The sequence below is a fragment of the Scatophagus argus genome, chromosome 19, assembly GCF_020382885.2.
Source record: "Scatophagus argus isolate fScaArg1 chromosome 19, fScaArg1.pri, whole genome shotgun sequence".
Lineage (NCBI taxonomy): Eukaryota > Metazoa > Chordata > Actinopteri > Scatophagidae > Scatophagus > Scatophagus argus.
The window spans coordinates 12,979,369-13,005,237 of NC_058511.1; the positions used below are offsets into that span (position 1 = coordinate 12,979,369).

At 39.8% G+C, this 25,869-nt stretch overlaps 1 protein-coding gene and 1 long non-coding RNA gene across 4 annotated transcripts in view; both read right to left on the reverse strand.

Moving 5' to 3' along the window:
• Window positions 1–59: 59 nt before the first annotated feature.
• Window positions 60–25,869, reverse strand: part of LOC124050583 — a 39,927-nt gene continuing 14,117 nt past the window's right edge. The window contains exons 3-4 of one of the 2 annotated variants that reach the window (XR_006841656.1): window positions 19,306–19,368; window positions 60–3,110 (exon numbers count right to left, since the gene is read on the reverse strand). This is a non-coding gene — a long non-coding RNA (uncharacterized LOC124050583). The remainder of the gene's footprint in view (window positions 3,111–19,305; window positions 19,369–25,869) is intronic. The other variant, XR_006841654.1, reaches the window with a different exon arrangement.
• Window positions 11,082–16,774, reverse strand: LOC124050582. Of its 2 annotated transcripts, XM_046373276.1 has the most exons (3): window positions 15,989–16,774; window positions 12,679–15,440; window positions 11,082–12,628 (listed from the first exon to the last, which is right to left on the reverse strand). In XM_046373276.1, exon 3 carries the CDS (start codon window positions 12,611–12,613, stop codon window positions 11,834–11,836), a length of 780 nt encoding a protein of 259 aa, XP_046229232.1. In that variant the 5' UTR covers window positions 12,614–12,628; window positions 12,679–15,440; window positions 15,989–16,774; the 3' UTR covers window positions 11,082–11,833. The 2 variants fall into 2 exon arrangements, with proteins under 2 accessions (XP_046229232.1, XP_046229231.1); XM_046373275.1 differs by having other exon boundaries at window positions 11,082–15,440.

Genomic DNA, 25,869 nt, shown 5'->3' on the forward strand with positions numbered 1-25,869 from the left:
TCTACATTGTCCCTAGGTGTGAGTGTGTAGTTGTCTGTCTTTGTGTGTCAGCCCTGCGACTGACTGGCGACCAGTCCAGAGTGAACCCCGCGGCCGCCCGTGACCCTGACGGATAAGCTGTATAGAAAATGGATGTATGGATACAGGGAAAAACAAATATGTGAATGATATTTATTGTCATTTATTGGTATAATTTTGATGAACATGTTTATTGTGCCTTCCATAATAAAGTTAGTTCAACAAATGTGTTAAATAATGTAATAATCTCTGTCATAATCTGTTTTATTACTGTATGAACACTGCTAACCCAGTAAGTAAGTAAGCAGACACTGGACTGTTCAGTCACCGAAAGCAGTTTGTCAGCATGAACACTCTCCTTTACAACCTTAGCATTGATTAATATTAAATAATTGCATCTTTGTAGGAAGCCAAAAGGTCCACAACACCAAATGAATGTATGAATATGAAATGTGTGCTACTGTGTACAAAACATTATGTCAGTCATACTGATAAAGAGCCAGTCGAAGCAACATGGGACACACAGATGCACACACATACATAATTAAGTATTCAAGTGAATAAAGTAGTTATACTCTACTAGCAAAATGTGAGAGTTGCACATTTTAAATTTTAATGAACATGGGTGAGGATCTGAATGAATGATTTAGTTGTGTTCAAGGACTTTGCTGAGTTGCTCAAAATGCAGTGAATGTATGCAGCCACCTAGATTTGGGAAGTTGTATATGTTGTATATATGTATATGTCTGAGTTTTAGCTGCAAATTGGATATTAACTTAATCCTATTCTTTTCAGGTACCTTAATCAAAAATCTATGTAGAATGAATTACTTGATTTTAAATTCCGAAGTCAAGAAGAAGCCCCTTATGTCTGCCATTATTTTAAAGATCTATACATATATGACAGATTGGATGCTTTCTAATCTCTGTGAGTGGTGAGTGTTAAAGGAATGCCTTATGCATAAGAGTCACAGTTGTGATCAGATTAGAACCTGTTGCTTCTTCAAATCTGAACAAATTGTATGTCCAGTGATTCAATAAAATCACATAGTAATCCTTCCACTGGTCCAGTTTGCAAAACCAGGACATGACGAACATGTTTAGTCTGACTTGACGTGCAGCATGCAGGAGCAATTTGTGATTTCTTTGACGAACTTGTGATGTAAATTAAGGATTGTCTGCACAGTAAATAAATGTATTATGTAAAAGTGTGCTTGAGTTTTGATTTGGAAGTATTGTATGGAGTCGGCATTCCCCAAAATGTCCCTAGGTCATATCTCTTGCACAGAAGTGTCTTGAACGTAGCAGAGCAGAGACCTCTTACATTCTCTTCCAGGTTGTAAGTAACAGAAACAAAGAAACCTATTGTTTAATGAAAATATTAACTGAATCAGATTATCCCACATGCAATATTAAGTGGAATCTACATTTTAAAAGCTGAGTGAAGGAGCAGTCTCTGCCTCGGCCAGCCCAGAGACATTGTGACTGCAATAACTCCTTCTCTCTCTCTTTCCCTCCCTTTTTCTTTGGCTTCTTGTTGTGTGAACTGACAATTATGAATTTTGCGTGAAATATGTGTTTGTGTTTCCATCTGTTATACATGTGCAGTTGCCTCGTGTTTATCCCACCCTGGGTGCAGTGAAGAACTAATACAAGGAACCCAACAGTAATGATTTAATTACCTTACAAGTAACACATTTAGGGAGAGGATGAAATGGGGTCGTTTTGGGTGAGATCCCAGCAGATCTGTTTTCAAGTCATCTTTGTGAAGAACCTTTGAATTGCAAGAGCAAACTAAACACAAAACTGTTTTCTGTCAGCATATTTGGAGTTTGTTGTTATGCATCTGCATATCTACAAATCAAACTGCAGTTCAATCAACTTTTTCTAACTGTAAAATAACCCTTGAATGAGTTTTATAATTTTCTAATTAATTTATTGTGATCTAACAGAACAATTGTGAAAGTTCTGTAGTTCACGGCCTCTGGTCCCCAAGAGTTAAAGGCTTGGCCATACATAAAAGGGTACAAGGTTTGCTCAATCTGTGTGCCTTTATTTCACTTCCAAACCAGTGCAGCGCTTCATAAACCAGGCTTTTCCACAATGGGATACTTGCTGAAATTCTAGGAATTGCAGTCTGTGCTGTGAAACAAGAAAACTCCTGAATGTTGCCTTTGTTAGCTGCTTTTAATTAAACCCTGCATGTTTCTTTACCCCTTATGCAACAACACCCCATAATTATGCAAGCATCTGAAGATGAAGTTACAGGCTGGCTGGTTGTGAAATGGCTCGAGTTGTTACCTTTGTTTACAGTTACTTTTAATTAATTCTCAACATTATCTGCAGTGCTCGAATGTTGTATCTTCTCATATAACATGTCCCAGGGGACAAAACAACAGATTCACAAGTGACATGACTTGTTTTTGTTATTCAGCAATGATTGTGAATGATTTGTGACCTGGATTAGGATTTTGGATGATCTTCATACAATTTAAGTAGACTGTCAAGAAGATAGTATTAGTTCGGTTAGCCAAAGCAGATCATGCAATAGATGTGAATATTGCGTTGGGAGGCTTTATGATAAGCAGATTGGTAGGACAACCTCTAGCAAATGACTCACATCCTTTCATGTCTTTCAGCTGTATAGCAATTGTGTGGTGTTATATGTTGTATATCCATTTCCCACATCTCAAGTCCCTAGTTATTACGAGATGTGTAAAAGAATAAAATCCATTAAAATTAATTGTTCCAAAATAAAATATTAGGAACTCTCTATGGCTGTCTGAAGAAGTGCTGAAATGCATGACAAATCAAACATTAGCGTTTGGTGTCTCATTAAATGATGGCTGTTCACGTGGTGTTCAGAAAGCTTCATTTTGTTGTCAGAATTGGTCCTTTGGTCCTTGGTAACTACCACTTGGGCCCTCTTTCACCAATTGCTGTTTGGGCTATTTTGGGAGCTCTGCACTCCCCTATTAGTGACGTGTGCTGCTGGGTACATTTGCAGCTTCGGCGGCCTGGGCCTGCAACCTCAGATGGCATCAATCCGGAGAACACACAGGGGTGGGAGGGATGAGAGTAACAGCGAAGATGCTGGAAGGAGAGGAACAGAAGGGGAGGAACTGAACAGAAAACATTAAAAATACAACTATTGCAAAACAAGGACACAAAAAGGACAGTATTTAAATAAAAAAGAGATGACTGTCAAAATGGCAAAAATACAAACTACCCATAATGACAATGTCATTTAAGTGAATTTGAATCTGAAGAGGAAGACCTGTTTGCATCAGATGAGGGAGATAAAGGATGCAATCAAGAGAAAAAATGAACTCTTATTCTTACTGATGACTAATGTGATGTGCAGGGAAGGGTGCTGATGATGTGGAGGTGGAGGAGTGGGGGCACTACTGTACTTCATGCTTAACTGGAACTAACTGAGGAAAAGGGAAGGAGAAAGGACATACTGAATAAACCTTGTTGATGGTAAATTCAAGTTCTTCCTTAAACGGTGTGCTTGATAATGTGTTTTTGGGTTGGGTTTTGTTCCGTCCATACAAGACTGCTAATGTCAAGACAGTTTTTTTTCAAACAGTTTTTAAACAGAAAAAATTTCAGTGTTTGATTGCAAAAAGAAAAAAAAATTAAATTCATCTAATACATTCATTGAACACATTTATTAAGATGTATTTTTCTGGGAAGTCTTAGCCATCATGCACACACTTAGAGATGCACAGATTAATACAATTGCAGGTATTATTTGAAATATCAGCAATTAAAACTTTCCCAATTGGAAAGACTGCTGTCACAGTTATTAGCTGTGACATTAATCTGTCTAATGAATAGTAAAATTAAGTTTGCAAAATAATGCAGGGTAAGTGAAGCATCATCCATCCTGTGTAAAGGAGGTCAAGAGACTCCTGAGTGCAAGACGTGCACATTACCTTTCCTTGATCATGGGTCAGATGGAATAATTGCATACTATGAAAAGTCTAGTCATTTGGCTGTCATCTTCCGTAGAAAATGGATTTAATTTGACCACAACAGTAACACAGTGGCTTAGTTGTAACATCCTGTTAGTCTTTGCATATTGTATTTTCTGGTTTATCTTGAAATACAAACGTGTCCTGTCACTTCAGTTTCTGCCATCATGTGCTGTGTGTGTAGGGCAGTGGAAAGCTTCAATGCCATCTTCCCTCTCTCTAGTGTTAACAGGAAGCAATACCTTTTCGTGACTTTACTTTTGTATTAGGATCTTCCAGAAGTGGCATGAGTTCTTGTAAAATTCTTCTCGTTTTTTTTTTTTTTTTTTAAATTTTTGTCTTTTTAATATACAACACTTGACCATCAGGTGAATATGCCTGTTAGTTTTCTAGACTACAGAATGCACTGGCTGACTACACTGACTGTAAGCTGCCAGTTTGTCACATTCAACAAGCTCTCTTAGCTTGTTTAGCCCAATAAATAGGCTACATAAATAAACAACTCTGTTAAATGCCACAGTCATATAAGCTATTGTCATACTTGTGACTTCTTTGCTTTCCAGCATTTCCAGTGTTAGTTTGTATTTATTTTTGACATTTTCTTTCTTTTCTGCTTTTTGGATTTTTGTATATTCCAGGCTTGGATCTGTTTGTTTTGTTTGGGCTGATCACCTGTGTATACCTAGGTTCCAAGGAGGCAAAAGACTTTGCTTTTGAATTTTATCTTGCGTCCTGTGTCTGAACCTGAGTGTGAGTCTCTGATCTGCTGAGAAAAATTACATTAGTTTGTGTGTTCTCAGCATTAAACATATAATTAAAAAAAAAAGTATGACAAGGCCTAAATTCCAACTGCTGCCACATAATTCACCTCCAAAAATTTAACAGTGATTTTACAATTTAAAGCAGGTAAGTCATCTTCAACAATTTAATTAATAATGTCTAAAGGTGATATGATGAAACAAGCTATATAACATAGATAGCTATGTTCAATTTTGTTTTCTTCGGCTGACTGTAAAATTTAAGGCAATATAAAGTGGTTATACGCAGTATCAAAACAGTAGAGGGTGGTTTGTTTCTCAGAATAAGCTCTATTAAGACTTATTTATCATGATTCTTAATTTCACTGGTCTGCTGTGTTTGGCTATCAGTTCAGACGGATTTAATTCAAAACAGATGCCTGTCAGCTTGTCTGAGCTGCTGGAAAACCAGCTGAGGTTAAATTCACCCATAATAAGCAGCTCCAAGGATCCATAAGTTGACCATAAATTCCCGATCTTCTCCAGAGCTTCACTAACTGCCGAGAAGGGGCAGTAAACACCAAGAACAGTGGTGCAAGCATTGCTTCCACCACAAATGTCCCCAGTAACCTATTCAAATTTCTCAGGCACAGAAGCAGAGTTAAGTGGACATAGTGTGAAGTTTGGATAAATCAAAACATCACCTCCTTTCTCTTTTAGAGAGAAAGTTCAGTAATACATTACATTGACTGAGGCCCACACTAGCCAGATGGGGAAAGTTTTCTGTCACTTCTTCCAAATCTGTATATTGTACTGGCCTCTGAGCCAGGGAGCCAGTAAGTGATGGTTCTATAAAAAAAAAGGCTATGGACAATTCAGGTAGACACTATTCTACTCAAAATATACATATCTGTTGGACCACAAATTAACACACAAAGTACTGTTAACCTATTTGCTATGTCACTCTGCATAACAATTAGGTTCTCTTTTACTTTTGATATGTCAAAGGAATAATATACAGCAATGGTCGGTTGTAGCTGTTTGTAAACATACCATTAAGCTAATCTGGAGAAAGACAAGCTGGGAATGGGACTCAACAAAGAGCTATCTTCAGAACTGTTGTCACCCAGAAAGGTCAAAAACACAGCAAAATAATAAGAAAAAGAATAAGAAAATACAAGTGGAGGGCAGGGTCTCTGTAGAGACAGACACTGCCGCATACTTCTAGTGGAAGTGATGTTTGAGAGGAATTATTTTGTATTATATATTTTTTTATTATTGTATTATTATTTTTTAAGAAGTACCTTCATATTATCCCTTTAAGTACAGTTTGTTGACAATACTTATGCACTAAGGGCTGCTTAAAAAAATGAGACTGAAAGTGTGCCCAGGCACCACTAGACCACTGAGTAGGAAGGGCCTGAGAAAGTGAACTGAATTCAACCAAGCAAGGGTTTGCAGAGTACACAAAGAAACAAAATTAGTGAGACAGGAGGATGCTTCGCCAAAGCAGCCATAGAGAGTAGAGCAAAAGTGGGAACACAGAAACACAGGAGCAGGCAACGGACAAACATGACTGAAAGAGAGGCAAAAAAAGAGCTGAAAACACAGAAGAAATATAGAAAGATGGGATTTAAGAATAGGAGAGAAGTGAATGAATGGAGCCATCACGCAAAGCTGGGAGCAAGCCTTTCAGCAGCCTTGTTGTTGGCAGCACTGGCATCACCTGCTCCCTCTGACAGCCTGGTACAATAATGGAGGGTTCAGACCAGGTCAGTCACACAGGAGGTTCTTCACTCTGACAGTGCTTTGGCAGAAGAGAGCAAGAGGAAGGAAATCCAAAATATTTAAACAATATGTTGAGCCAGATATTTGCTTTACATAAATTTCACATTTTCTCCATTAATTACGACCTTTCTTTGCAACACAGTAGTTGCAAATGAGCTCAGACTTTTTAGAATGATGAAAGTATTACATCTTCTCTGCAAAACTCAGTGACACCAGACTGCAGGCTTACATCGTGAACCAAGATCTGCAAAGTTGCAGAATAACAGAAACATTCTGCATAATTGGCAACATGAAAATAGACAAATAAAGATGTTTTTTTGTTTTGTTTTTGCTTTTTTCCATATTTTTCCCAGTAAATTAAGGGGAGACAAAGATCATTAACTGCAAGTGTCGCAGCTAAGAGGTGTCAGAAGTACAGAAACATTTTCAGAGGGATGTTACTCATTCTTCTGAGAGGGAAAAATGGAAATCAAAGCACACATATTTACCATTGTCTAGTAGATATTTATGGTTGAATTGTGTCCCTTAAGACAGACCTTATCCAGCATTTTCTTTCAAGGTTGATTAATAATTCTTTTTAAACCATCTCAATCTTAACAAACCAATTTTTGAAAACACATCCTGTTATCTCAGTACATGATTAGATGAGTCCATATTGTGGACAACAAGTATTGATTGTGAAAGCTGGATCGTAGCACAGTTAAATGCTTCGTCAGTGACAATCAACTGCAACCTTCCTGGAGTCCGCAGAAGAACAAAGTGCAAAGTGCTCAGAAATGCTGCCAAGATAAGGAAGGCTTACACTCAGCTACAACTGAGTAAGACACAAGCTGAAGCATCAAGAATGGACCAACAAGTACTTGACAACTGACTATTCAAAGTTGGATGGACAAGATAAGGATGACGCACAGCCTGTGGCTGGATCACTTAACTACATAGGCCACCAGTTCAGTTCTATGACTATATGTGACTATATTGGCAATTATATCTTTATCAGGTAATACTGGCATTGATTCAGTGACATTAACCAAATTATGATCAGCACAGTGCTGTCACAACATAAAATTGTAAATTAAAATTTGAATAAATGTAAATTTCTTCAACTATTATGCTTAAACATATCCCTGGTTTGCAGACACACATAGTCCCAAAGTTATTATGGTAATTGGGTTGTGTCCTAACATGTATAAGAGAAAAGACAACTCTACTGCATGTATCATGAAAACATTTTCAAAAAAAAAAAAAAAAGATAAAATCCTTTTTGACTTCATGTTTCTAATTTTTCAAAAATGACAATCTTTTCTTGGGTTATGATACTGTACTTTCCCACTGATTTTATTATAAATTGGTATTATTTTACCAGTATTTGATATTGTCATGTTTAGTATTTCTCTTATTTTATTGGTATTAAGCAGATTTTTATTGGTCTGATCAGTCAAAGTTTTTTTTTTGTTTTTTTTTTTTTTATCATGGGAACAGAACACTGGAAAACATGTCAGAGTGGATTATCTTCATGCTAAATGATAACTCATCAAGGGGTTACATTATGTCAGTGCACAGTATCGCATATAACAAAGGCTATTGCTCAAACCCTTATTTATGTTTCTCTACACTGAACCCTTGGGTTTGTACTGCAATGTCTGCCTCATAGACGAGACTGTACAAAGTGCACAGTAAATGTACACAGCACAGTTTGTTGACATGGAGACAGAAGCTCAGTGAATACCTGGGGCAACAATTACAAATCTGAAAGATCTATGTCATATATGACAGTCTTTCATTAGGACAGATGCTAATCATTCCCTGGGCTGAGGTAAATGTTCAAACTCATAAAACGATAAATATGCTGTAAATAAGTCTCAGTAAGCCTCAGGTTGAACAAACAAAATATGGGCTGGGAGGTATCGCCAAAGGCATAGCACTCTGGGAATAAGAAAGCATGAATGTCTGGCAGATTTATACAGTGCTAGAGGCAGAACAAAATCTATAGTGACTGCTTTGACCTGCATATACTTCCTTATATATATAGTATATGTCAAGTTTCTTTACAGCATCATGGCTTCCCACACTTGAAAAAGGAATGACTTCACCAAACTTCAGGATTTCACTTGTTATTTCTTTTATTTGAACCAGCACACAGGAAGTAGGGAAGGTGAAAAACCTATAGTCACAAACAAATAAATAATTTAGATACATAAATAAATCCAATGTAAAATAAAATTCAGCATTTTCAATCAACCAAGGTATTTAATTAAGCATTGGAAATTAAAGTTCAGCACTCTAGAAACTTAATTTTTAATCAAAGCATACACCTTGTGCATTAGCTTGATTTATTTTATACAGAGTTATAGTCAGAGTATAGTGCATTTATCACAATTTTAACTACATCCGTGAAAACCAACCATCTTTCATGAAACTGAATTACACGAAACAAGAATTTTAGTTGATTTAACTATAGGTTTTAACCTTACTACTTTTAAACAGAACTACTTAAATATTTTAATGTGCATTTTAATAAAGCAAAATTTGCCATATTTTAACTAATAATATTTATATACTTTGTCTACTTAACCCAAATAACTCCAACACAAACTTTCTAGTAAACTAATTTCAAAATAAGCAAGGTAAGTAACCTGAAGAAATGAAACACAAGCGCAATTTACGCTATCAATAACATTCAGTACTACCGGCTTTCACACTTTCGAGTCCAATGACGAGCACGCTTACTTGTAGACCCTCTTTGATAAAGTCCTTTTCCCATGCATTCACATCTGTTTGTGACAGTGTTGGGAGATTCTTCTGCATCTGCTTCTGCATCTCAGTTCTCTTTTGTTTCCAAAATGGCCGATGCACCGTTTTTATTGTTCAGATGCTTGCTGCTGATTAGTACGGATTGCATCCACCTGCTGAGGCGCACCGCGGAGCCACATGCCCCCCGCTACACGCACGTTGTGGCACGCACTCAGCCACATCTCCAAGCAGGCAGCCACAACACCTCCCACTCAATCTTTGCGCAGTACTATGTGGAAAGATCGCACCTGTCAGGCAGGCTGGTCTTCTAATTGACCTTCCGCTGGGATGATGAGGACGACGAGGCGCCGGACGTCCCAATGCAGTATGGTGCTCTGGGAATCCTTCTCCTGGATGGACTCTTTAGCAGCAGATTTTGGAGTCTTCACCAGAACACATCCAGTCGGAGAGACTTTCACCTGAACATCCCGGATGATGCCTCTGGAATCTGGATTCACAGCAACAACTCTTGCTAACTTGAATTGCCTCCTCAGTGCATTTTGATCGCAGAGCCAAACTATATCTCCAATGGCAACGTTTCTTCTAGCAGTATGCAACCTTGTTGCGGACAAACAGGTTGGGACCTGCAAGCTGACTCCAGGACTTCCAAAAATGGTTAACTTGTGTCTGCATTTCTTGAAGCCTTTTGAAGGGGTAGGTGCTGTAATCAAATGTCTTGAAATCTCTGCTCTGTGTGGCCTGATGAGGCAACAGGGTGTTTGGAGTGATGTACTCTATGCGGACTTCACGGCTCTGGACTCTGGTGTCGATAGGTCTCTCGTTGGCTAGGTTGGCAGGTAGCTTGAGCACCGTCAGGAATTCACTGAAGGTGAGATCTTCTACTCTACCAAGACTCTGGAGAGCTCTTTTGGTGATCTTGACAGCAGCTTTGGCTGCAGCATTCCGGTGAGGTAAATCGGCTGGAAGGATTCTCCATGTCCAATATGTCTCATTTCTGGCAGCATATTCTTCAAATGACACTTTGTTCTGTTGACTCATATAGGTGTATATATCTTCCAGTACAGGTTGTGCCCCGCTGAAGTTTGTACTTGGTATGGTTTGGTATGGTCCGAACAGGTCGACAGACGTGAATTGAAATGGGCTCGATCTCTCTTCAGGTAAGTTTCCCCATCATTTGCTGACAGGTTCTTGCCTTTGCTTTTTTGCAGAACACACACTTGTGAACAACTCTTTGGGCAATAATCTTTCCTTTGATGACCCATGCTTTCTTTCACATCTGTAGCAAAGTTCCTGCCACTCCGTCATGTCCCTCACTGTGTGCTGTTCTGGCTAGAAGGGTGGAGATCCTGGCCTGGAAAGGTAGCAGGGGAACAGCTCCGTGGTTCTCTCTGAAGGTCTGAATCCTACCACCACACATCAGGAGACCAGTAGTTCCATCTCTATAGACAACCAGTCTATCAGTTGTTGTATTTGGAAAGTGTGCTCCCTCTTGTGCTGCCAGGCATAGATCTCAGAACACATCCTCTCTTTTGTTAAAAGTAATGACACCAGATGAAGGTACTGCCTCCTACTTTTCTTTATCCCCAATCTTGGCACGCAGGAACTTTTTCCCTGCTCTCCAAGTCCACGCTATCGTTCTGACCAGCCGTCTTAGATTGCTGAAGCGCCTTTCGTTCACTAGAGTCTAGACTGCTGCTACCACAGGTGGTCTTCTGGACTTGGACTCTGCCTTCTGTATTCTGATTGGGTCTTGCTCTGTCAGTTGTCTTTGGGGGACTACTGCAACAAACTCCTCAGTTAGTTCAGACTCCTCAGTTAGTTCATCAGAACTGGCCCCTCTGGTGCTGATATCTGCGATGTTTACCGGCCCTGGAATCCACCACCAATCTCGGACGTCGCTGCTGTTCTGGATCTCGCCAACTCAGCTCGGGAAAAAGGTCTGGTAGCCGTAACTCTCTTGCTGTACAGCGCTCAAGACTGTCTTGACTGTCGACAAGATTATACCACCTCTTGACTTTGATTCGGCAGTGTTTCCAGAAATAGTTCTTGAGTCGGGCTGCAAAGACTGCTCCACACATTTCTGCCTTCACAGGGTCACCCTCGCAGTTGAGGAGTCAGTTTGGCCTTGGACTCAACCAGCCTTACGACGACACCATGGCTGCAGCTCCAGCGTAGGTAGAGCATGGCGCTGTATGCGTGCTCACTGCCATCAGAAAAGGTGCCACTTTGTCTTGCACATGGATCTGGTGGAGACAGGGGTCGGCTGAATCTGAGTTGGCTCAGGTCAGCATACTCTTTGAGAAGTTTTATGGCGTCTTCTCTGAGCTCTTTGGACAAGGCAGCATCCCAGGTGTCTCTTCTGTAGTAAATTACTTTTGCTTCTTGAAAAGCTCTTAGGATCAGGATGGCTCCCTTCTGCTTTGCAGGAGCCACGAGACCGAGCGGATCATAGAGACCAGACACTTGGCTTAATAGTTTCCTTTTGGTGAGTGGATCTGGGGTTTGGTGTTTTACTTCTTCTCTCAGTAAGTTCTGACCAAGGTGCATTTTCTTCTTTTTCTTAGAAAAGTTCACCGCAACCATGACATGTAAGCTTGTCGCCTTCAATGGTGTAACCCAGGCTGAGGGCTTTGTTATCCTTTTCAGTGAGCTGGTTTGGCAGGATCACTGTCTTTGACTCTGTGTTTCTACCACTTGGCTCTTTCCTCCCACTTTGACTGGAGTAGACCCAGAGCTTCATGAAGAATCCTCCAGCTTTAAGGATCTGCTCAATGTTGGAGATGAGGAGTTTCAAGTGGTCGAGGTTGTTGTGTGAGGTCTGGATGTCATCGACATAGACGTCTTCCTCCACGACACGTTTCTCTTCTTTGAGTCTGAATGGAGACAAATTGGCTGTCTCCCGCATGGCAACTTGGGCTATGCAACCAGCTGGTTTGTCTCCAATATTCACTCTTGTTATGACAAAATCTTCTATTTCAGCATCTTCAGTGTTGCGCCACAGGAACCTGTGGAAATGAACCTCTCTCTCCTCCAACCAGACAGAGTTGTACATCTTGCGGATGTCACCAAGGGCAGCAAAGACACCAGCTCTCAGCAGGACTGCTCTGATTGGATTTAGTACATCAGGGCCTTTGATCAGTATATTGTTCAAGCTCAGTCCTCTGTACCTCTGGCTGCTGTTCCTTACTAGACTCACTGGGGTGGAGACAGAATGCGGATTTGGTGCGATCAGGTGACTTATGTACCACACTGGCCCGGTCCAGCTCTGCAGAACTTCTTTGGACAGCTTCACTGCAGCTTTGTGATTAACCATTTCGTGGACTTGTGATGCATAGGCCATTCCCCACTCTGGTTCCTTTGCCAGCTGTTTTTTTCGTTCTGAGGAATGTGGCTCCAACTGCTCTCCTGTTGTTGGGTACAGATGCTGGATCTTCTGTCTATGGATACATGGCATGCCAGTGTGGTTCAGAGCAGTGGTGATCTCCGTTCACATACGTCAAGCCATTTCCATTTCTCTTTCTTCGGCCAGTGTCATTTCTTTCCCTCCAGGTTGGCAATTCCCTCAGTGACATCCTCCACATTTTGGCTCACAGATGACTCTGATGCTTTCCCACTCCCAGAACTTCAGAAAGTCTCTGTTGCTAGTGGCTGTATAGAACTGGATGCTGGGATGGTCGGAAGGCTGAGAGGAGACTGGATCTTTACAGGTGAGTTCACTGTACTTGACTGCTGCAGTTCTCATAGATCTTGCAAAATGTGTTTTTGACATATGGGCCATTAAGCTAACTTCCTCGAAGAGGTCTGGATGCGTGCCTCCAATGGTCTTGCCAAGCGACAGAACAAACTTTCTGGGGTACTAATTGGCCTTCTTTGTGGCTGATTAGGAGTTGTATTTCTCTGGGTCTTGTGAGGTCTTTGAGGGGAACATTCGGGAAAATCTTCTGTAACTTAGTGGCTGGAACATGTCTGTGAACTTCTGCTGTTTCATCAAGTCCATAGCAGATCAGTTGATGTGACTTGAGAGTTCCTCTTGGGGTGTTGACACGTATCTAGAGGAGGTAGTGTTTAGTTGCAACAGACACTTTCACCCCTCCGACGCCATGGACCACCAGCATCACGTCTTCACTTCTAAGGTTCAATTTGCTTGCAGCTCTATGTGTGATGTAGTTTGTGTCTGATGCCAGATCAATGAGGGTCCCGATCCTTTGTCCATCATTGGCTGTGACGTCAAGGAGCATCAGGATGACTGGGTACTCGTTTAAGCCGTTCTCCTCGAGAAGACCTCTTCCAGCCGCGGTGGAGATGTATGCCCTGGACAAGATGTTGCAGAAGGCATTTCGACACTGCCGTGCCAGCTCAGGTGGAAGTTTGGAGAAGAACTCTTCTTGGGCTTCAGTGTATCTTTTGCCCTCAGCTTTCACTGGACTAGATTTGGGTGTTGTTTGGGACTGGGGTTTGGCAGCTAGGCAGAGAAGATAGTGGTGTTGGTCTGTGCACTCTGCATTCCTGCACAGGTAAGTGGTCCTTCTGCAGTAGCCGCTGTTGTGGACTTCGGGGCATCGAGTTGTTGTGCTGTGGTCCTCTTCTCCAATGGCTTTAGGTTGGTCCTAAACCTTCAGCAGAAATACAGTCTCTTTCTGTGCTTTGGGTCACCACAGATGATGCAGTCTGTTGTGTCACTGCTGGACTTGGTTGTCTTTGTTCTGGCATACTTTAGGAACTTGGTTTTCTCCTGGGGGGGGGGGTTCGACGACATCACTTAGTTGATCTAATTGTTCATATATGGATTCTTGTGATCTCAGGAACGTGATGAGCTTGTCGGAACGGTTCTGGTGGTTAACAGCGTTTCCCTCGTCTGCAGTACAGGTGAGCCAGTCCTTTATCAGAGTTTCTGGAAGCTTGCTCTCGATGGATTTAGTCACTAGTGGGTTCTTTATGGTGTCTGCATTTCCAAGTTCACTTAAATCATAAAGGGCCTTTTCCATAGTTTGGATGAGCTTTATGTTTATTCTTGGCTGGCCGCTCCTGACTGGTGGAATTGTTTGTAGCTCTTCGATGATCTTGAGAGCAATTGTGGCTTGGTTCCCGAACCGGTTGTCCAGAACTCGAAATATCTCGTCCAATGAGCTGTACGTTGACAAACGAAGATCTTTGGCCACCCTCTCGTCAAGGCTAATGAGCAATTGAAATTTCTTTACTTATTTTGAGCCGGTAGGCTCACCTTGCTTCTGCAGTGCCTCCCATTCTTTTCTCCATCTGTAGTAGTCTCGTTTGTTGCCATCAAACTTTGGCAGGGCTGTGGCTTTCAGCTTTATCACTGCTACTGGAGCTAAGCCACGAACTGAGATGGGTTCTTGTTCAGCATGCTCCTTTACACTTGCTGCTTTGATGAAGGAAGCCTTCCGCGACACCAGCCTGGGAAGGTACGCATCGAGCCCTCTTACACGGTGGTCGAAATCTTTTTGCTCGGCTGGTGGAGCCCAGCGGTTCCAGTTGTGGTGCGCTTCTTTTGCCTTGTGCACGAACTTCTCTAAGTGGGTCAGCATAAACTCATATGCCTTCAGAGTTGCGTCCTGCTGAGTGGAGGAACATTCTCACACTCTGCAACTTGTAGAGCCAGGGACAGTTCTTTTTCGCCATACATGGCCCACAGTGTCTCTCGGACCATGAGTAACTTCTTTAGTCTTTTGCTCACATTCTTTCTCTGTCTTCTCTATGTCGGCTTTCTGTAGGTCGCTCAGCTCCTCTGTAGTAGCTGCCTTGCACTCTGCCATGTAAGCGGCCTCCACGTCTTCATTTGCCTTTGAGCTTTCTACTGTAAGCTTCTTGAAGTTCTCTTGTAACTCCTCCATAGACATCTCCATGTGGGTTCTAGTAATGCTATTGGCAAGACGGGAGAAAAGTCTCTTAACTGTGGTCCTCTCTACTTTCAGTTCCTCAAGTGACTTCAACTCGGCCATTTTGTCCCCTTCGACTGACAGACAGCAGGCTTTATCCTCCAGGCCCCAGGTGGAGTCCTCTACCTCTTGGTTGTGGCCACAAGTGGAGTCTTCGCTGGTCGCTGGTCACGGTCGGTTCTTCATTGCATCATGGCTTCCCACACTTGAAAAAGGAAGGACTTGACCAGACTTCAGGATTTCACCCAGGAAGTAGGGAAGGTGAAAAACCTATAGTCACAAACAAATAAATAATTTAGAATCCAATGTAAAATAAATTCAACATTTTCAATCAACCAAGGTATTTAATTAAGCATTGGAAAATAAAGTTCAACACTCTAGAAACATAATCTTTAATCAAACCATTCACCTTGTGCATTAGCTTGATTTATTTTATACAGAGTTATAGTCATGCATTTATCACGATTTTAACTAAATCCATGAAAACCAACCAACTTTCATGAAACTAAATTACACAAAACAAGTATTTTATTTTGATTTTATAGGTTTTAACCTTACTACTTTTAAACAGAATTACTTAAATACTTTAATGTGCATTTTAATAAAGCAAAATTCGACATATTTTAGCTAATAATATTTATATACTTTGTCTACTTAATCCAAATAACTCCAATACAAACTTTTTAGCAAACTAATTTCAAAATAAGCAAGGTAAGTAATCCGAAAAAATGAAACATAAGCGCAATTTACGCTATCAATAACATTCAGTACTACCGGCTTTCACACTTTCGACAGAGTCCAATGATGAGCACGCTTACCGGTAGCCCGTCTTTGATAAAGTCCTTTTCCCATGCGCTCAGATCTGTTTGTGACAGTGTGAGGAGATTCTTCTGCTTCTGCCGTCTCAGTTGTCTTTTGTTTCCAAAATGGCCGGCGCGCCGTTTTTATAGTTCGGATGCGCGCTGCTGATTAGTCCGGTTTGCATCCACCTGCTGAGGCGCGCCGCGGAGCCACATGCTCCCCGTTACGCGCACGTTGCGGCACGCACTCAGCCACACCTCCAGGCAGACAGCCGCAACAGTTTATCAATGTAGTTCAGGGCTGATAGTAATAAATGTTAGTGCTTTCCTCGATTAATCATTCATCAATCATTGTAGTAGTATGATTGATGAATGATACTATACTACTCTTATAAATGTAGTTTATAAGATGTTTTTAAAAAAAGGTTAAAAGAAAAAATTTCCATCACCAGTAGAGTATTATATGACATTGTCAATTGTCCAAAGGTCTAAAGATGCAGAAACTTCAGCTTGAATGAGAAAAGCCTGCAAATATTCATTTGTGAGAGCCTGGAGGCACTTAATGTCAATCAAGTCAAGTCATTTCAGTTCTAAAACAACTTTTCAAGTGTGAAAATGAAAATTATAGCGGAGTGGAATCCGGTTCATTCCTAAAGCTCAATGTCTCAAATCACAACATCATTAACATGATGGGCACCACAGCAACAGTCCCTGACTCATTCCGATCTGATGCTCTAACAAGCAGTTAATCAATTCTTAAAGTCACTGCAATTCTAGGTTATCCTGTGGCATATTATAGTGGAGGTAGACTACTGACATTTTTATGAAATATATTAAGTTTGAAGAAAAATGAGCAGAGACAAAAAAAATCACACAAAAACGCCACAAATTTAAGCTGACAATCAAAGAATAACTTAACTGACAAGAAGATCAGATGTCTCTTATCTTTTTGTGTTGCTGTAAGTGACTGTAGCATGTCGCAAAGTCAAGGAAAAAGGAAGACTGTTCTGAAGTAAGTATGGACAGCTCAGTGAGTCGCAGTCAGGCTGAAATTGGTTAGATGCATGTTTTATTCAGCAAAGTTTGCACTGAGTTTAGTTTAGGTTGCATATGAAAGTGCTGGACTATCGTATCTATTTGTAGCTCTGTGTTATCTGCCTCATCTTGCAACTGACATCGACAGTCCAGTTTGTGATTGCATTAATTGTTTGTTTACATTCAGCATTAGGATGTGCAGTGAGGGCTCCCACTCAGGAGCATAAGCCTGTGTATTCTGTGTGTAGTACAGACCAGTTCAGAGGCCAGCATGGCAGCTCAGTTGTTAGCAGTGTTGCTTCACAGGTTGGGTTAACTAGAGATTAAAATGCCTGTTATGTTGACATAATACTTTCCTGAAGCAAAGTATATGTGGACGCTCGAGGCCGTACAATTTCTTGAATATTATCGCAGAACATCATAATTTTGTATACTGTAGATAGAATAGCAAATTGCAACATTACAAACATTACACCTGGAGTTTATAATATAGCGCTGTTATAATATTAATAAATTAAGTCTTTCTAGTGGATAGGTTGAACTGAAAATGTGCTCACATTCATTCATTGCGGTTTACATCTACAGTGTACTGTGCATTAATGTGGTGACTGTACAATAAATATCGTGGAGTTCAGTCAAGGGTAATACTGAGAAAACTATGTTGATACAAGTTGCCCAGTATTATGCTGATAGGATAAGATCTGGTGGGGGTGCTGGAAGTGTGAGGGGATAGGGGGTGATACCAGCGGAGCTCAGGAGGACACTGGGCTCCTTGACAAAACTGTCAAAGTTGGTTTCTTTCAGCTATGACCTTGTTTTTTGCCTGACTGTATGCTGTAGTGTACTCAGATGAACTCCGTAGTTCCATCAGCGCTCAGGAGGAAATTGGGCTTCTTGACAAAGAAGCCTTGTATCCTTTTGGAAGGCCGCATGAGGCCACAACCTTTTGTTTCCCTCCAGCGCAACTTCAAACTGTTGTTTGAAGCAGACCTCCACTCAACATCAAAATAAAAGTCTGGACCCAATTAATTACAGAGTATATCAGATCCAATGCAATGAAATTCCATGTCGTTGCAATGCTCAATTATACATTGTTGGCACTGGCTGCATGGGTTTAGTTTCTTGTGAGGTCATTATGTGGATGTACATTCCCATGCCTTTTTTTAAAACCTTATAATGGTGAATAGTCCTCACACACACACCCTTTTTAGACTGGGCAGCGTGATGATTCTTGTTCTAATTATTTCCTTTGGTTTGTTACTAATTTTAAAGAATTAAATGATGTCAATGTCACAAACTTGTGACTTGTTATACCTGCATAGTACAAAGTAATCCCCAAACTAAAATGACTCTCCTTTTATTCTTATGAGAGGGCAGGCAATAAACAACACAACAACATAATGTTGATCCTGAAAGCCATTAAATGATTTCGCACAAAGCATTTTTTAATTACTTGAAGGACAGCCAAATTTTGATTCCACCAAAAGTACACAATGGCGTTCTCATGGTTCGGCTCTTGAAGCACTGAATTGGACATATGGAGGATGTAAGTTGAAAAGGTTAATGGGTGACATTCCTCTTCAGATTGCTGTCATTGTCACATAATGGCGCCCTGATTAAAAATCAGACCTTTGCTCATTTTGGTGCCTAGAGATGCAGTTGACCTACTCACAGAAGAAAGCAAAGGATGTAAGGGAGACAATCGAAGCAGAGCTAATCTGTGAAGATTTAGAGCATGCTATCACATCAAACAGTGAAAAACAACTTCAAAACAGATACAGATGATAGATGAAAAAAATATTTTAAAAACAACAAAGAAAGCTTTTTCATGTAGTCTTAGGTGGTTTTTAAACAGGCTTAAAATGTTGTTTGACCCAAGAAGTGAAACTATGAAAATATAATTTTCTTCAGGCAGTGACATCGTTAATCTATCCATGGGGCTTTTGATCAACTTATAGCTTACTTGTTTTCGATGGTTCTTGCTTACACACAATGACAGCTGCCTCAAGTTCTTCTAATAAAAGTAATATAATATTGGATGCCACTGGAAATCAACCTACTCAGTCAAAGAAATGAAACAAATAATCCAGACAGATGCAGTTCCCAAATTCACGACGGACAGCAGGCAAAAAAAATCACAGACTGTATGAATGCTTTAATTAATAGGTTTATAATCACCACAAAGATAATATAAAAAAGACACACACATCACAGGAACATTATGAAGATGAGCTGTGTGTTCAGAGTGTCATGCAGCAATGAATAAAAGCTCTTTCAGCTTTGTATGTGGATCACTTTACCTTGTCAGTTCTTAACATGACGCTGTCACTGGTAAATCATTTGCTCACTAAGCTCCACGAGATCTATGAATGAAGGGTGATGTCATTTTCCAGACTGATTGCTCAGTATGCAGTGCTTTTGTACATTATGATGTCTTATCTCGTATATAACCTGCTCAGTAACAGATTAGTAAGTGCAGCATAAGTTACCATGGTGATGTGCCCTGGTAAGAAGTGAACCTCCTTCATAACCCTGAAATCCCAAAGTTAATCCTGAAGTTACCTCACTAAGCACAAATCCTGCTTCGTAGAAAACCTTTTTTCACTTCGGGGAAAACTGACATCACAACATCAGCAGTGAAACAGACTGAACATTTTTGGCCTTTGTTTGTGGTTTTCATTTAACAGGGAAGTGAACAATAATTAAATAACTTAATTCACTGTATAATGAAATTATACAGTCCGGGTCAGCTCTTGCTGTGATTATCAGGGCTGAGCTATCTGCATTTTAGTTAGACATAATGAGACATAATGGGTGTGCTGTTGAAGTTTATGCTGTGTGCCAGCTGTGTGTGTGTGTGTGTGGTGTGTGTGTGGTTTGGTCACTGTGCCAGGTACACTACACACCAGGTGTTATGTACATTTCCTGTTTGACTCAGTGCCTGTTCAATTATTTCTAATGTGTCGGGTTAAATTGTGCTTCAAAAACTAATCATGTTAGGGAAAATCCAACTAATCTTCTCTGATCTTGCCCACGTAATTATTTTTGGCCCCACACGGATGTGAAACAGAGAAAACAACAAAGGACATGGTTAGGTATAAGTTACTTCTTTGTGTGTGTGAATAGAAGGTACAACTAGTGTTAAATGTCATGACCTTATAAGTATCCCGTCTTCTCAAATAAGGTGCAATTGTGCGTGAGAAATGAATTGCCTGTGATGAAACAGTGCACTGTGATGGACGGAGTCAAGAGGATTTAATGTAGAGGGGGAAGAATACAAAATCACCAGAATCAAGCACAGATAAAATTGTAGAGAAAACATGATTTGTTTTTATTAAAAAGATAAATAAATACATAAAAAAAAATCAAATTCTGACCCTTGGTTGGCTTGAAGGATGTTCCACAGGACTCTTAAAGGTAGCAGTAATTTTGTTAACAGCTATGACAAAAACTGTACAGCATCAGCCTTTTCTCCATAAGTAAGACAAGACTTTGATGAGCTAAAATATGCATCCATTTTCTGTACCGCTTATCCGTCAGGGTCACTGGGGAGCTGGAGCCTATCCCAGCTGACTACGGGCGAGAGGCGGGGTTCACCCTGGACTGGTCGCCAGTCAATCACAGGGCCAACACACAAAGACAGACGAAGACACACTCTCACACTCACACATAGGGGCAATGTAGAGTAGCCAATTAACCTAATGTGCATGTTTTTGGTATAGAAGGTCCCAGACCGGGATTCGAACCTGGAACCCTCTTGCTATGAGGCGACAGTGCTAACCACTGCACCACCGTGCCGCCCATGAGCTAAAACAGATTTTTGATAATTAAAAGCTATTATAAAATATATGTTACTATTCATTGATGAGACAAGACAGAACTAAAACATCTGTGGTGAGCTATTGGACATTCAAAAATGCAAAATACTTTGTAGGTACCAGGACTTTACTTCAGTATTTTCACTTTCTGCTACTTCATATGTCTACTTCACAACAATTCCATAGAAAATACTGTATGTTTTACCCTACTACATTTATTTAATAACTTAAGTCAATAGTTACCTTCCAGATTTAAATTTATATAACAAAAAATGATCAATAAATAAATTCTAAAAGAATAATGAAAAAATGTAAAATAACCTATATTTAAATCACTAGAAAAAAATTAATATTTGCCCTGCAGTTACCAGCTGCAATATTGAAGCAATGTACACATTAATTCACCAATAATCATGCTACAATAATATACAGTATTATAGTTGCATAATTGACTATTTTATATTCTATAAGTTTTTCCAATAAAATGCCATTATGGATGGAAAAGTGTCAGTGATTGTTCAAGGTCTCACTAATACTTTAAGTAAATCTACCTTAGGTCTTCTTGTGCTATGACTATGTTTATTGACTAACAGTCTTAGTTAAAAATTTATTAGGGTTTTTGCTTAACAGCACAAATTCAAGATTGGATGGTTGTTATTTAAGTCACTTGGATCACCATATTTATGTAATGGGTTTAACTCTGGCAGACATCTAAATTATCCTCACCTTTGGATTTAGAGTTTACACTAACCAGTTCACTGAAAACATGACCTCACAGAGGTAAAAGTGGATTCACTGCCAGTGTGGAAAATATTTGTGATTTGTTTTTCCATGGCCCTCACTGAAGGCCAGCCTTCAATGAGGGCCATGGAGTTGATATCCCAGAGAGTAAAGGGGTCATGCAACCAGACATTTCAGTTACACAAAGGCTTGACACAGCAGACTTACATCATAAAACTGATGCTGCTTTTATTTGCATGTCAACAAACAGTCAGTAAATGCTCTGAAACCTTCTCTGCTCCATTTAACACGTTCAGCTCATACCTCTGTGAAACCAGGCCCAGTATCCTCCAGTTTTATCCCTTAGGGACATGAGAACAAATGGAGGGGCCCTATTATTCCTAATTGTCACCATCACCGTGTTTTGGCACAGCCAAACACAAATAGCAATGTTGATTGACTTTGACTAAATTAATTTGTTTTGGGGGGTTTAGTCCCACTTGCATTAAACGCGCTTAATGAACCTTCATCTCGCTGACCTGATTCAACCTCTGCTGCATTGCTCCATTTGCCTGTTCGTCGAATGCATTTGAACATACAGGGCCATTTTTTGTAAATAGCTCTGTGCCAGCAACAGGCCTTCTACATTTTTTCAGTTGGAGACCACCAACCCAAGCCTCATTAGGGAAGAAACACACAGAACCCTATAAACTTCAGAGAACTGGAGCTCCACTAAATTACCATGTAAACACATGTAATAAGAGAAAAAAAAATTCCAAGCTAAATAGGCAGGAGGAGGGATGATGAAGCATCATTCAGTGATAATGTTTCTGTTCATTTCATTTAAAGATTAGCTTTTTTTAAAGACAGTTATTATCTCAGCTCTGACACACCAATCTTCTGGAGCCAGGGAAATGTCAAGTGACAATAAAACCAGCCTGTGTTCGTTGTGTTAGCGCACATTACCGTTATTCTGTTTTGCACAGCCTTCACATTTTAATGGTGCACCAAACTGGTGATACAGAGAGAGGTATGGTAGGCAGCGCTATTCTCATGAGAAAGACTGAATAATGCGTCAACTAGAATAATCACCAGACAAAAAGAAATAATTCTCCACACAAAATCTTTAATCTATCTATGTATCTATCTATCTATCTATGCATCCTGAAATGCTCTGTAGTTAGCAATAACTTTTACTTTAAACTTGTTCACTGAGCTATAAATTATCAAAAGTAAGAAAAAGTGAATCTAAATCAATTACTGACTTGAAATTGTCACCGTCTTTTGTTCCCAGTATGGTGGGATCGCTTTCATTTCATAAAACAGCCTCTGATACTAAGATTAAACCAGGGTATGAGTGATTACCTGAAGTATGCAGAATGAAACCTCTGATAATTTGGATTTGTCAAACTGAATAATTCACATCAAAGAAAACGTGAAGGCACAGTATCAGAGGAGAAAAGGCTTTGCACACATATAAACATCAGAGGAGAAAGCAAACTGAAAGGCTTTTGAAGAGTGCTGCACAAAGTCAAGACAAAGGCAGGACACACTGTGGTATCTCAAATGTTTTTGGACAGCTTTGGCTAGAACAGAAACATCGGTATGACAACAAAAACGGGTGGGATATTTATTAAACTCTACCTTTATATTTATCTCTTTTCCTGAATAATACTGTCCTTTGGAATTGAATTTTCATTTCACCCACACAGATTTATATGTTTAAAAAATCTGGTAGCTGCCTAAATATTCTCGCATTATACTGTAAATCCTTTGTAAGTCTCTTTTAGGATAACAAATTTTAGTAGATAAACACATGGTTAAATAAGCAAATTCAAAATTAAATATATAAACTGTCAAACTCAAGACCTGCAAGCTGAAATCTGGCCCCTAAATCTGTCAGTCTATTCTGACAACTTAATCCAGCTCTAATCAATTCAAATACAAAAAGATTAATTCTCCTCTTCAACATGCTTTTAAAACAGGTATAACAAATATCCTAAAAAACAACAACAAGTAAAAACAAGTATATGGAAGTTTATTGAGATAATATTTATTCCACAATCTGTTTATCTTTCTTGCTTGCACATACCATACACACATGACAAAAGCATAAAAATTAGTCAGTCAATAGTTCAAAACTTGTTTTCCTTGAGGACTAAAAACTGACATTAATGTGCACTGATGTCCGAATTCTAAAAAAACAATAATGCCGAGTCTGTCTAAATTCTCTGAATATTATGCAATGATCCGGTTTGACAAAGCTGATTAATGCTCAGTTGCTACCAGTCAACACACTAAGAGGGGGTCACAACTATGCAGGTGGCTGGAGCTCCACATAAATACATTACTTCCACCATCAGTGAATGATTTGACATGTTTCACATACACTGTTTCATACTTGTGTCACTCACTTGTACATGTGATCCACAAAGTAGTGTATTAGAAAGGCTTTTCTCTCTCTCTCTCTCTTTGTATGTGTGTGTGTGTGTTTGTGTATGTGCGTGTGTGTGCGTGCATGCAGGGAGTTCATGACGAACATCATTTTGTCCACCACACAGCCACTAATACTTGCATCAATTAATTGGAAACTGAAAACAGTTACAGTGGACAAATTCTTTCTTGTACACAAATGATGAAGACAAAATCATATTCCTTTTGTCTCTCAACTAATATTTTACAGTGAGAACAAAATAACAAAGGCTTCAGTTGCCATCTGAATGTACTCAGTGAATTCCCATAAAACATTTATGTGTGGCTTTCCACATATAAATTTTGAGATTTTATGGTAAGGTGTATGCGCAAGAATGTTCACCTAGCCACATATAAATTCTTTACTGTACTTGTAATGCATGATGGTCTCCCATGAAAGTATACCTCTTGTAGAGAGAGCTATTGCAGCACCAAGCTCTATGCTGGGTATCATTACATTTCCCTGAGTGTCAAATTTAGGTGGCATGAAGATGAATACATGAATGTCATGTCAATGTCAACATGCCCAGTATAAAGAACCGTAGGTTATAGTGAATGACTTATGTAAAGACAGATAATAGGGTAAAGGTCAGCCAATTAATATAGTCAGCTCAAGAAGAGTGAATTCATACGGTCTACATGAAGTAGAGGATGTTGCGCAATCATATGCTTCCACATCTATTAGTGATGACACAACATCATGATGGTTTATATTATGTCTGAATGGGAATGACATTGCCGGACAAACTTGCTTGGCGACCCCAGGGCAAAAACAAGCTTATGGGGCCCCATTAACTCCCCTTTCCTCCCAGTTTCTGCACAAACTAAAATATTAACCTCAGTTTTTTGTTTTTTGTTGTTGTTGTTTTTTCTTTTTAACATTGCTCCAGTTTTACAGTGTCGTAATTTGATATATTACGATTTGTCGTAGTATTTCTTTGGGATGCCAGTAACTTGAGACCCTTATTTAGGCAGACATTGAGTGTTTATGTTTTATATTAACACATTTTCATTGCAGTAATCTTGGGGAGTCCGGGACTTAAGAAATATGTGTTAGCTTTGTGTGACATTGACACAATTGATCGCACTCTTCCTCAGTTCCAGCAGAGGGCAGTCACGACTCACCAGCCAGCACTATAAACACACACACACTAATGTTAGACTGTCCTAAACATGAGCTCTGTCTTACATTTTTGGTTGACAGTTCAATCAAATCTTGACTCAGATCTAGAATTTTACTCAATGCATTCCTCTGTGACATGTTGTAATATGTTACTAAAAATCATTCATGAAAGTGCTGTCTTAATGAATCATTTTTAGTCATGTATTTGCAATAAAACATTTTTACATCCAGAGATCTAAGCGTTTTCCCACTGCAGTTGTTTGTGTAGTTTATAGGGTCAGTTCAGGTGAATTGATTGCCGGCTGTGGTGACACTGCTTGAAAACCACATCAATAGAGGACATCACCATCAACAACGGAATTAACACTGGGGTCGTGCCCCCAATGCTGGCTCCAAGAGTGCTTTTTGGGTCCAAAAAATCTGGAGGTCTGTGAGAGTGGGGAAAGACCAGCGGGGGGGGGGGGGGGGGGGGGGGCATACAAGGCAGCAAATGATGGGATACCACTACAAGCTCAAACATGTTTGTGAGAGAATGTTCAATTTCATCTGTGACAGACCACTCCATATTTTAATGACTCTGTTGTTTACATGGGAGTTGTTCGTGTGGAAACACTGGCAGTGAAATGTAAAATATACATATAATACATATATAGTACATATAATATTTTATGGTTTTAACATTTCACATTGAATATCCATGTTCCATTTTATTCATTAACCAAATTTTAATG

What these genes read in the sequence shown, in the direction of transcription:
- LOC124050582 (XM_046373275.1), bottom strand. Translation starts at nt 12,727, where the DNA reads ATGCCATGTATCCATAGACAGAAGATCCAGCATCTGTACCCAACAACA.